Below are 14124 nucleotides of genomic sequence, written 5' to 3'. Positions count from 1 at the left end.
TTTGTACATATTTTAGAGGAAATTTTGAATGTTGATTGCCAAATGCATCGCCTGGTTGTCTGCTTTCAAAATTCTATAGGTTTTATGGCGCCTTTACTTTTTATTCTGTTTTATTGATATATTTTGCAGGTTGTGACTGTCTAAAAATGTCTAGCTGAAAAGCAGCTGTCTAGTTATTACAGTTTTAGTCATATTATGTGGATTTATTTATGTGAACATATCATTTTGGGGCATTTGTGAACTCTACAAATGTCGATGTAGTACATTTAGGAGATGTGAAGGTAAACATTTTCTGTTTGGATCAAATTTTTTGCCATCAAAGTCAAAATTTTAAGTATTTTTTTTGAACCAATTTTGAAAATGGGGCAAGTGTCTATTTTCAGAAAATATCGGTCCCTCTCCCCAATGGGTCTCACAGTCTAATCAACCTACCAGTAATTTTTTTGGAGTGTGGGAAGAAACCGGAGGACCCGGAGGAAACCCACGCAGACACAGAGAGAACATACAAAATCCTTGCAGATGTTGACCAGCGCTGCAAGGCTGTAGTGCTAATCACGGAGCCACCATGCTGCCCATAAATCTCCCTATCATTTATCTATCTCCTATAAAATTCTCCCATATTACAGTTTTTGTTTTTAGGAGCCTCTTGCTGACTGTGACTGGTCATAAAATAGTTTTATTTTGGGGCCCCACTTTTAGTTTTGCCCAGGGCCCCACTTTGTCTAGAACCGGCCCTGCTCTGCGTGCCCTCCGTGGCATGTGTGCCATAGGTTCGCCACCACTGCTATACCCTATTGGGACCTGCCCCACAGTCTCGGACCAATCCCACGTCCAAACATAAAGTATACAGGCAGTCCCCTACTTAAGAACACTCGACTTACATAACCCCTACTTACAAACGGACCTCTGGATGTTGGTAATTTCCTGTACTTTAGTCCTAGGCTACAATAATCAGCTGTAACAGTTATCACAGGCGTCTGTAATGAAGATTTATTGTTAATCCTGGTTCTTATGACAACCCAACATTTTTACTATCCAATTGTCACAAAGACCAAAAAAGTTCTGGCTGGGATTACAATGATAAAATATACAGTTCCAACTTACATACAAACTCAACTTTAGAACAAACCTACAGACCCTATCTTGTATGTAACCCGGGGACTGCCTGTATATTCTCTTAGCTACACCAGAGAAGTTCCTAAGGAGTGAGAGTGGAACGATACTGTGGATTTGTCAAAGAACATTGAAAAGACTTAAAAGGAGCTCCGGTCAGATTGATTTTTTTTATATATTTTTTATACTTTGGTGTATGGAGCTGTGGGAGGTTTTGATGATGTTTACAATGTTATAATTTTTATGACTGTGTGACATTTTGATCACTTTTTATAGAAGTGCCATTTTCAACTTTGGGCGCAATTTTCTGTTAAGGGGTTAAACGCAGTGAAAAACAGTTATATTTTAATAGATTGGGCATTTTCGGACGCGGCGATACCTAATGTGTGTATGATTTTTACTGTTTATTTATATAAGTTCTAGGGAAAGGGGGTGATTTGAGTTTTTAGGTTTTTTTTATTATATATATATATATTTTTTTTTTTTTTACAATTTTTAAGACTCCCTAGGGTACTTTAACCCTAGGTTGTCTGTAAGATCCTACCATATACTGCCATACTACTGTATATGGGGATTTTACTCCTCATACATTACAATGTGCTGATAGCACATTGTAATGCATGGGTTAAGCCGAAGTAGCCTCTGGTCTTCGGAAGACCCAAGGCTACCATGGTAATGGATCGCCGCTCCCCGATGATGTCACGGGGAGCGAAGATCCTCAGAAAGATGCTGGCAGCGATCAGTGAGAAAACACCTGCGCACTCGGCATGTGACGTAATACTACGCCACATGTCGGTAACAGGTTAAATTACTATTACATATGTTTTTTAATCTATATCTATATCAGTGCACAGTATGGGGGGGGGGTATATCTATATCAGTGCACAGTATGGCGGGGGTGTATATCTATATCAGTGCACAGTATAGGGGGGGGTGTATATCTATATCAGTGCACAGTATGGCGGGTGTATATCTATATCAGTGCAAAGTATATGGGGTGTATATCTATATCAGTGCACAGTAAGGGGGGGTGTATATCTATATCAGTGCACAGCATGGGGGGGGGTGTATATCTATATCAGTGCACAGTATGGGGGGGGGGGTGTATATCTATATCAGTGCACAGTATGGCGGGTGTATATCTATATCAGTGCACAGTATGGGGGGGTGTATATCTATATCAGTGCACAGTATTGGGGGGGTGTATATCTATATCAGTGCACAGTATTGGGGGGGTGTATATCTATATCAGTGCACAGTATTGGGGGGGTGTATATCTATATCAGTGCACAGTATGGGGGGGTGTATATCTATATCAGTGCACAGTATGGGGGGGTGTATATCTATATCAGTGCACAGTATGGGGGGGGTGTATATATCAGTGCACAGTATGGGGGGGGGTGTATATCTATATCAGTGCACAGTATGGGGGGGGGGTATATCTATATCAGTGCACAGTATGGGGGGGTGTATATCTATATCAGTGCACAGTATGGGGGGGTGTATATCTATATCAGTGCACAGTATGGGGGGGGGGTTGTATATCTATATCAGTGCACAGTATGGGGGGGTGTATATCTATATCAGTGCACAGTATGGCGGGTGTATATCTATATGAGTGCACAGTATGGGGGGGTGTATATCTATATCAGTGCACAGTATGGGGGGGTGTATATCTATAACAGTTCACAGTATGGCGGGTGTATATCTATATGAGTGCACAGTATGGGGGGGTGTATATCTATATCAGTGCACAGTATGGGGGGTGTATATCTATATCAGTGCACAGTATGGGGGGTGTATATCTATATCAGTGCACAGTATGGCGGGTGTATATCTATATTTGTTCACAGTATGGCGGGTCTATATCTATATCAGTGCACAGTATGGCGGGTCTATATCTATATCAGTGCACAGTATGGCGGGTGTATCTCTATATCAGTGCACAGTATGGCGGGTGTATATCTATATCAGTGCACAGTATGGCGGGTGTATATCTATATGAGTGCACAGTATGGGGGGGTGTATATCTATATCAGTGCACAGTATGGGGGGGTGTATATCTATAACAGTTCACAGTATGGCGGGTGTATATCTATATGAGTGCACAGTATGGGGGGGTGTATATCTATATCAGTGCACAGTATGGGGGGTGTATATCTATATCAGTGCACAGTATGGGGGGTGTATATCTATATCAGTGCACAGTATGGCGGGTGTATATCTATATCAGTTCACAGTATGGGGGGGTGTATATCTATATCAGTTCACAGTATGGCGGGTGTATATCTATATGAGTGCACAGTATGGGGGGGTGTATATCTATATCAGTGCACAGTATGGGGGGTGTATATCTATATCAGTGCACAGTATGGGGGGGGGTATATCTATATCAGTGCACAGTATGGGGGGGGGGTATACCTATATCAGTGCACAGTATGGGGGGGGGGGGTATATCTATATCAATGCACAGTATGGGGGGGTGTATATATCAGCGCACAGTATAGGGTGGGGTGTATATCTATATCAGTGCACAGTATGGGGGGGTGTATATCTATATCAGTGCACAGTATGGGGGGGTGTATATCTATATCAGTGCACAGTATGGTGGGTGTATATCTATATCAGTGCACAGTATGGGGGGTGTATATCTATATCAGTTCACAGTATGGGGGGGTGTATATCTATATCAGTTCACAGTATGGCGGGTGTATATCTATATGAGTGCACAGTATGGGGGGGTGTATATCTATATCAGTGCACAGTATGGGGGGTGTATATCTATATCAGTGCACAGTATGGCGGGTGTATATCTATATGAGTGCACAGTATGGGGGGGTGTATATCTATATCAGTTCACAGTATGGGGGGAGTATATCTATATGAGTGCACAGTATGGGGGGTGTACATCTATATCAGTGCACAGTATGGGGGGGTGTACATCTATATCAGTGCACAGTATGGGGGGGTGTATATCTATATCAGTGCACAGTATGGGGGGTGTACATCTATATCAGTGCACAGTATGGGGGGGGTGTATATCTATCAGTGCACAGTATGGGGGGGGTGTATATCTATATCAGTGCACAGTATGGGGGGGGTGTATATCTATATCAGTGCACAGTATGGGGGGGGTGTATATCTATATCAGTGCACAGTATGGGGGGGGGTGTATATCTATATCAGTGCACAGTATGGGGGGGGGTGTATATCTATATCAGTGCACAGTATGGGGGGGGGTGTATATCTATATCAGTGCACAGTATGGGGGGTGTATATCTATATCAGTGCACAGTATGGGGGGTGTACATCTATATCAGTGCACAGTATAGGGCAGCGATGGCGAACCTATGGCACGCGTGCCACAGACGGCACGCGAAGCCGTTTCTGTTGGCACGCGTACCGTCGCCAGTAAGCCTCTGCCCGCTGCCCGTAAAAATTTGGTCTATGCGAGCGGCGGAACTACGCGCCGCTCCATAGACAGAACCGCAGTGTTTTTGCGCATGCGCGGTAACTTGGAAAGCGCTGAAAGTTTCAGTCGCTCCCATAGAAACCGCGCATGCGCATTAATTATCCCGGGCCGCTCCGGTCTGCCGTGCTCCCTCCCTGTCCGCTCTACTCTGTCCCGGTCCGCTCCGCACTGCTTTGCTCCCTCTGTCCCGTTCCGTAGCCCCCCTCTCCTCCGCTCCATAGCCCCCTCTCTACCTCTCCGTAGCCCCCCTCTCCTCCGCTCCGTAGCCCCCTTCTCCTCCGCTCCGTGGCCCCCCTCTCCTCCGCTCCGTGGCCCCCCTCTCCTCCGCTCCAGGTGGGAGTGGAGAATGCATACAGTGTAACCTGCATGCATTCCTGGAGAACCTTCCTGTAGAATAAAAGAAAATAAAGTAAGTTTATCTGTGTATATGTATGTAATATGTATATGTATGTAATGAGTATATGTATGTGTATATGTATGTAATATGTATATGTATGTAATGAGTATATTAATATGTATGTAATGAGTATATGTATGTGTATATGTATGTAATGTGTATATGTATGTAATGTGTATATGTATGTGTATATGTAGGTGTTTATATGTGTATACATATATTCTGTATGTATTTTATACTACATGGCGATAAGCTGTATGCATTTTATCATACATGGCGGCATTCTGTATGCATTTTATACTACATGGCAAATTCTGTATGCATTTTATACTACATGGCAAATTCTGTATGCATTTTATACTACATGGCGACATTCTGTATGCATTTTATACTACATGGCGACATTCTGTATGCATTTTATACTACTTGGCGGCATTCTGTATGCATTTTATACTACTTGGCGGCATTCTGTATGCATTTTATACTACTTGGCGGCATTCTGTATGCATTTTATACTACTTGGCGGCATTCTGTATGCATTTTATACTACATGGCGGCATTCTGTATGCATTTTATACTACTTGGCGGCATTCTGTATGCATTTTATACTACATGGCAACAAGCTTTATGCATTTTATACTACATGGCGACAAGCTTTATGCATTTTATACTACATGGTGACAAGCTGTATGCATTTTATACTATATTACGTATATGGTGGGGGGGCGTCTCTCTATGGCTCGTTTTCTCAATTAAAACCTTGTTATTCTAGTTAAATTTTTGTGTTGGCACTTCACTTCAAGTCAGAAGGGTTTGGGTTGCATTTTGGGCACTCGGCCTCTAAAAGGTTCGCCATCACTGGTATAGGGGGTGTACATCTATATCAGTGCACAGTATGGGGGGGGGGGTATATCTATATCAGTGCACAGTATGGGGGGGGGGGGTATATCTATATCAGTGCACAGTATGGGGGGGGGGTATATCTATATCAGTGCACAGTATGGGGGGGGGGGGGTATATCTATATCAATGCACAGTATGGGGGGGTGTATATATCAGCGCACAGTATAGGGTGGGGTGTATATCTATATCAGTGCACAGTATGGGGGGGTGTATATCTATATCAGTGCACAGTATGGTGGGTGTATATCTATATCAGTGCACAGTATGGCGGGTGTATCTCTATATCAGTTCACAGTATGGGGGGTGTATATCTATATCAGTGCACAGTATGGCGGGTGTATATCTATATCAGTTCACAGTATGGGGGGAGTATATCTATATCAGTGCACAGTATGCCGCGGGTGTATATCTATATCAGTGCACAGTATGGGGGGGGTGTACATCTATATCAGTGCACAGTATGGCGGGTGTATATCTATATCAGTTCACAGTATGGGGGGAGTATATCTATATGAGTGCACAGTATGGCGGGTGTATATCTATATCAGTGCACAGTATGGGGGGGTGTATATCTATATCAGTGCACAGTATGGGGAGTTGTATATCTATATCAGTGCACAGTATGGGGGGGTGTATATCTATATCAGTGCACAGTATGGGGGGTGTATATGTATATCAGTGCAGAGTATGGGGGGTGTATATGTATATCAGTGCACAGTATGGGGGGGTGTATATCTTTATCAGTTCACAGTATGGGGGGTGTATATGTATATCAGTGCAGAGTATGGGATGCATATATCTATATCAGTGCACAGTATGGCGGGTGTATATCTATATCAGTGCACAGTATGGCGGGGGTGTATATCTATATCAGTGCACAGTATGGGGGGTGTATATCTATATCAGTGCACAGTATGGGGGGGTGTATATCTATATCAGTTCACAGTATGGGGGGTGTATATCTATATCAGTGCACAGTATGGGGGGTGTATATCTATATCAGTGCACAGTATGGGATGCGTATATCTATATCAGTGCACAGTATGGCGGGTGTATATCTATATCAGTTCACAGTATGGGGGGTGTATATCTATATCAGTGCACAGTATGTCGGGTGTATATCTATATCAGTTCACAGTATGGGGGGTGTATATCTATATCAGTTCACAGTATGGGGGGGTGTATATCTATATCAGTGCACAGTATGGGGGGGTGTATATCTTTATCAGTATGGGGGGGGTGTATATCTATATCAGTGCACAATATGGGGGGGTGTATATCTATATCAGTTCACAGTATGGGGGGTGTATATCTATATCAGTGCACAGTATGGGATGCGTATAGCTATATCAGTGCACAATATGGGATGCGTATATCTATATGACTGCACAGTATGGAGTGTATATATGTTATTCCTGCGTGTTTTCCATAGAACTCTATTGGAAAGGGGCTTTACTCTACCATATGACCTTCAAAACTTTTGGACAAGCTACTGACTTTATTCCTTTGCAAATAGGGGGGAAAAAACGGATGACTCTGGGACCACTTCTGCTTACATTCTAAGTGTATGTCACATCTACAGATTCTCTCTGTTCAGTCCCAGGTGAAGTGCACTACAGGGGATCATTGACAAGCTTATTTTTACGCTTGCCTTTTATTTTGGGGAGTAATGGCGCCCGATAATGAGCCTATGATGCCTGGTGAGGCGTTTGAGCGACCTCTGATTAGATACATATCTCAGCAGACAGTATCACACGGGATAGCATTAGATACACAGCTCAGCAGTATCACACAGGAGAGGATTAGATACACAGCTCAGCAGTATCACACGGGATAGGATTAGATACACAGCTCAGCAGACAGTATCACACAGGATAGGATTAGATACACAGCTCAGCAGACAGTATCACACAGGATAGGATTAGATACACAGCTCAGCAGACAGTATCACACATGATAGGATTAGATACACAGCTCAGCAGTATCACACAGGATAGGATTAGATACACAGCTCAGCAGACTGTGTCACATGATAGGATTAGGTACTCTGGTACAGTGTCCCCTTATTACTAATCGGGGGCACTATCACAACCATTACTACTATTACTATTGGCTACTGTGGATCCCGGTGTAATAATAATCCGGATGATTTATACCTCAGATCCCGGAGGTTGTGTAATCCTGGTGCAAGTCTCTCTAATCCCTCAGGGTCTATAGAGCATCCAGATAGATGGAGACCTTCTATATGTGAGCAGCACTCAATGATGAATGATAACACGGTGCAGTCTAGAGCCGACAAGGGCACATAAGAAAGGTCCAATGTTCTGTGTGATTGTAATGATTCCTGCACCAGAACCTTATTCCGGGTCTCAAACAGATAGAAGAACGTCCTGAGAAGTTGCTTCTTGTTTTCACTTTCCTCCAGCCTCTCTTCTTCTCCAGCCTCCAGCCTCTCTCCTCCTTCTTCTCCTCCTCCTGCCATGAAGTTCTTCAGCCAAGTGATGACGTCTCTGGAGGCCTGAGCTGCTTGTGTGTCCAGGTATCCGGTTAGTAGTGACCTGGTGGTGGCATCTGATAGACCACACAGGAAGCGGAGGAACATCTCACCTCGTCCATCAGGATAGGATTTGGCTTTCTCTAGTGATTCCTGTAACTTCTCAGGAGAATAATCGGCATAATGCACAAAGGCAGAGAAGAATTCCTGGACAGTGAGATGTAAGAAGGAATAGGACACAGGTTCCTCCGATTCCATCAGAAAACTTGATAAGAGCTTTGACTTATTGTCCACATGGAAAGACTCCAGATCCCGATCATCAAATATAATCGTGTGATTCATGACCCCATGTTCTGCCATCCATCCCATGGACTGCAGGAGCTTCTGGGCGCCACTTTTCTCCAGGCTGTGATTGGACAGGATGTTGGCGACATATATGGCAAAGAGCTGGGTCACGGTTCTGGGTAATAATGAGACCTGCTGGTCACTACTTGTGGTCTGGAAGCTCCTGGATAATACTGTACAGATGATCCAGCAGTAGGACGGGAGGTAACAGAACGTGTACAATGTGTCATTCTGCCTCACATAGGTAAAAGCCTTTTCTGCCAGTTCAGGGTCACGGAAGAAATTGTCAAAGTAAATCTTTCTTTCTTCTGTGAAGAATCCACTGATTTCTACCATTCGCTGGAAATCCCTACAATCCATTGATGCCAGTCTGGTCGGGCGACTGGTCATCAGAACAGAACAACCATTAAGAAGAGACTTTCTCACCAAACTGACCACAATGTGACCACAACGTTCCGGCTGTTTAGGGTCGGAGCACAAGTGACGGGATGTGAAATCCATTGTCTGATTGCTTTCATCTAATCCATCAAATATAAAGAGAAGTTTCTCTGGATCTTGTAGGATGTTCTCGAGCTGCTGCCACAGATATGGGTAATGATGAAGGATCAGGGTCTCCAGACTAACCTTATCCCATCTGTTCAGTTCCCGGAATTTGAAGAAGAAGACAAAAGAGAATCTTTGATAGAGATCCCCCTTCACCCAGTCATAGACAATCTTCTGCATCAGCGTGGTCTTCCCTACCCCGGGCACTCCGCTCACCAGCACCATATGTGGTACCAGTCTGGACCGGTGGCACCAGCGGAACATCTTGTTGGGGGAAATACGTTGTAATTCATGATGTTTCTTCTTTACATATTCCTCATGTCTTGCCCCGGTCGCTATGAGCTCATTCTCAGAGCGTTCCCTAAAGTGATGAGTGGAGGCAATGATGAGGGTCACATAACGTGTGCAGAAGGGAAAACTCTCCTCCTCCTGGTTACATCTCGGAGGTTTATTCTCTATCAGTTTCTCCGTTTTCTCATATAAATGTTTCTTGTGCTGGTTCTGGATTTCTATGGAAACAACACAAAATAAAGGAGATGATAAGTGGCTGCAGGGTTGGGGCCTAGGGTCCACCAGTAAAATATATTTGGGAGGCCCAGCTACTGCTTCAATGAAACAGGCAAACCACCCCATGTATATTTTCATTGTGTTTCTAAACGTGATGCAAATGCAAGGTGTGAATGCAGCCTGTGGCTGTGTTCACACATTGGGGCACATTTACTTACCAGGTCACTCGAGTTCACTGAAAGTGCATTGTGCGTCTATTATGCTGCATGCAGCGATTCACTAAGATCGTGTGCCTGAAATTATCAATGTGTCGCTTCCCCGCTCAGGTCCATCAGAGTTCACCATCTTTTTTGTGGTGCGACTTTAACATAGAGCATGCAACAAAATTTAAAAGTCAAATAAGGTGCTCAGTCCAAATCAGTCAGACTGTCTGATGCCACGCACCCTAATTTGTGTCACATGGAAGCAGCGCAGCTGCACCACAAAAGGATCGCCTGCGCCACAATCGCAGCGCAGACACTTCACCGGACTATAGTGTGGTGCAAAGCCCTTAGTAAATGAGCCCCATTGTGTTTGAGGATCCTGTTTCTCTTCCATTTAACCCCTAGGCGCACCAGGACGTTATAGTACGTCCCCGGGGCTAGATGCTTAGCGCACGGGGACGTTCTATAACGTCCTGCTTCTGGCACCGGCTCACGAACGGAGCCGGTACCAGAAGCAGCGGCTGTCAGCTGTTTAGTACAGCTGACAGCCTGCGCTAACACCCGCGATCGGAGCCGGCTCCGATCGCGGGTGTTAACCCCTTACACGCCGCGGTCAAACATAACCGCGGCGTGTAAGGGTGTTTGCGCTGTGGATCGGATCCCCCGTGCCGCTTACCGGGGGATCCGATCCACTTCTGGGCAGCTCCGAGGACTGGCATGTGCCCCGGAGCTGCCCGGTCTCCATGGCAGCCAGACCCCTTCCGGGTCTGACTGTAAAGTGTCTGAGCATGCGCAAGCATGCTCAGACAGTTTACACTGCTCTACAATAAAATAGTATTGTAGAGCAGTGTATTGAACTTAAACCAGTGATCAGAGCATCACTGGTTCAAGTTCAAGTATGTATAAGTAAAAATATGCAAAAACACTTAACACTACACATTATAATAAATAAAAAATAAATACATAAAAATATAAGCCCCTAAAATGTCACTTTCCCATAAAAACACTTAATAAAGTATAAAAAACACAAAAACACAAAAAACCCTGCATATTTGGTATTGCCGCGTCCGTAACAATCTGTATAATAAAACAGAATCGTTACTGGACCTGCACGGTACATGCCGTAGAAAAAAAACGCAAAAACGTTCCGAAAAAAGATAATTTTTAATTAATACCCTATAAAAAAATGCTCTAAAAAGTAATTTAAAAAATGTTATGCACTCCAAAATAAGCCCACTAAAAAGAACAACTCTTCTCGCAAAAAATAAGCCCCTAACCAGATTTGTCAGACGAAAAATAAAAAAGTTATGCATATGAAAAAATGGTGATGCTAAAATGAACAAGATTTTCTCCAAATTGGTTTTTATTCAGTACAATTGAATAAAATACACAAAACCCCCACATATTTGGTATCCCTGCGTCCGTAACAATCTGTATAATAAAACAGAATCGTTATTAGATTCGCAAAGTGAACCCCGTAAAAAACAAAACAAAAAAAAGCTCCAGAAAAAAGATCATTTTCAATTAATACCCTATAAAAATGCTCTAAAAAGGGATTTAAAAAGTGTTATGCACTCTAAAATAAGACCACTAAAAAGAACAATCCTTCTCGCAAAAAATAAGCCCTTAAACAGATTTGTGAGGCGAAAAATAAAAAAGTTATGCATATGAAAGACGGTGATGCTAAAATTAACAACATTTTTGCCAAATTACTTTTTATGCAGTAAAAATGGGAAAAAAATAAAAAATCTATATAGATGAGGTCTTTTTGTAATCGTGGCGACCCATAGAATAAAAATAATATACTATTTTTATGGTATGGTAAACAGCCAAAAAAAAACCCCATAAAAATCTTCCTGAAAAGTGATGATTTTCATTTCCTCCACCAACAAAGAGTTAATAAAATCTCACCAATTAGCCTATAGATTCCCCCAAATTACGTACCAGAAAAGTGCATCTCATGTGGCAAAAGAAATAAGCCCCTATAGGTCCACAATAAAAAAAAGAAAAAAATTATAGCCTGTGCAATGTGACAGCAAATCTGCTCTGGTTGGCGCCTCCTTCCCTTCTATGCCCGGCCGTGCGCCCATACAGCAGGTTACCACCACATATGGGGTATCCGTGTACTCGGGAGAGATTGGGTAACAAACTTTGTGGAGCCTTTATTCATTTAATCCATTGTAAATGTTTAATTTTCCACCCAAAATGGGTGTATTGTGAAAAAATATTACAATTTGGAGACTGCACCTCCATTTTGTTTTAACCCCTATAAAACACGTAAAGCGTTAACAAACTTCTTAAAAGTGGTTTTTCATACGTTGAGGGGTGTAGTTTCCACAATGGGGTAATTTACGAGTCTCGCTATTATTTAGGCCTCTCAGTGTCAATTAGAAGTTGAGCAGGTCCATCTAAATACAGGTTTTGGTGATTTTACAAAAAATGTGAAAAATTATACCTAAATTCTGAGCCTCATAACATTCTAGTAAAATATGTGGAATCTTAAAAAACCATGCCAGCATAAAGCAGACACTTGGGAAATGTAAGTTATGAATTTATTTGGGAGCTATGACTATCTGCATCAAAAGTAGAGAATTTAGAACGTTGAAAATAAAGAATTTTTCCAAATTTTTGCCAAATTTTGTTTTTTTCATAACTAAACACAAAAGATTTCATCCAAATTTTTAAACTAATTTGAAGTACAATGTGTCACGAGAAAACAATCTCAAAATCCCCTGGATATCTCATAGCGTTCCAAAACTATAACCACTTATAGTGACACAGGTCAGATTTGAAGAATGGGGCCGCGTCCTTAAGGCCAAAAGAGGCTGCGTCCCGTAGGGGTTAAATGCATGTCGTTTTGCCATTTTGTAGCGATGCATTTAGAGGTTTGCCTTTTAAAAATACAAAATTAAAGCAAAAACACAACATTGATATGTTGCCTTTTTGATTTTGTTTTATGTTTTTGAAAGACACACAAACCTCTAATTGCATTGTAACCCAACAGAATGCAACAAAGAAAACATAATGGGGCACATTTTCTTACTAGGTCACTCGAGTTCACTGAAAGTGCATTGTCCGGCTATAATGCTGTATGCAGCTAATCACCAAGATCGTGCGGCTGATATCATGAATGTGTCGCTTCCCGCTCAGGTCAGACGGAGTCCAGCAACTTTTTTGTGGTGCATCTTTAACATACGGAGTGCAACACAATTTAAAAGTTAAATACGGCATTTGGTCCGAATCAGTCGGAACGTCTGACAGCCCGCCCCCTAAGTTGTGTCGCATGGAGACTAGTGCAGCTGCATCACACAAGGGTCGCATGCACCGCGATCCCCAGGGCAGACACTTCTTAAATACCTGTGCAAGATGTTTTAGCCACGAAGTATGTGCATTGTCCAACCAAAGTGTACAGCGCGACCCGTAGTAAATGAGCCCCAAAATGTGAAGGCAGCCTCAGGCTTCCTGGATAATACACTTGTGCAGTTCTTGGGATGAAAATAATGGTCCCATGGATCGTTGTTTGGACATTGTTTGACATTGGGATGTAAGTACATAATAATAGCCTGAACTGCGAACATGGTTAGGACCTGCTCTGTCATTTGCAGCTCAGGCAGTCGCCTCATACACAGGGCTATGAAATTCACAGCCATGTGCATGAGCCCATAGAAGTGATTGGGGACGTGTACAACAGTCCTGCAGAATACTGGCCCATTCACACTTAGTTATTTTGATGCGTTTTAACTGCATTGGAAACCACAAAAGGGAGGGGCATAGCCAGAACACAAATGTGTTTCTACTGAAACGCTTTTGTTCTGGAATGAGCCCCTCCCTTTTGCCTTTGCACATGGAATTAAAACACAAGAAACGTGTGAAGGGGCCTGAAGCTTGTTATCTGCCAGACTGTTTTACTTCCAGGAATCAGTATTTAACCTCTTAAGGACTGAACATGCAACAGGTTGCAGGTATATAAAGAAGGTTCACAGGCTGGGGAGGGAGGGAGTTTGACATGTGGTCGTGAAGGGCTGTAGAGGCGCGCACCTAAATTCTTTTGAAAAGCCTGCAAACTTTTGTTTGCTGGTTTTTACGCAAAACTACACCAGGTTGGACTTGGCAACGTTTTACCCGGCGACTGCTTTGCCCAACGGATA

At 43.0% G+C, this 14124-nt stretch overlaps 1 protein-coding gene across 2 annotated transcripts in view; it reads right to left on the bottom strand.

Annotated features, from left to right (window-relative positions):
- Positions 1 to 14124, bottom strand: part of LOC140069215 (NACHT, LRR and PYD domains-containing protein 3-like) — a 76610-nt gene that overhangs the window by 24415 nt on the left and 38071 nt on the right. For both annotated transcript variants that reach the window (XM_072114661.1, XM_072114662.1), the window contains exon 5: positions 8041 to 9775. In XM_072114661.1, the coding sequence (XP_071970762.1) occupies positions 8041 to 9775 (1735 nt within the window). The remainder of the gene's footprint in view (positions 1 to 8040; positions 9776 to 14124) is intronic.

Source organism: Engystomops pustulosus, chromosome 7, assembly GCF_040894005.1.
Source record: "Engystomops pustulosus chromosome 7, aEngPut4.maternal, whole genome shotgun sequence".
Classification (NCBI taxonomy): domain Eukaryota; kingdom Metazoa; phylum Chordata; class Amphibia; order Anura; family Leptodactylidae; genus Engystomops; species Engystomops pustulosus.
The sequence above is the reverse complement of the archived record's forward strand: the minus strand, read 5'-3'. Positions and strand labels throughout refer to the sequence as shown.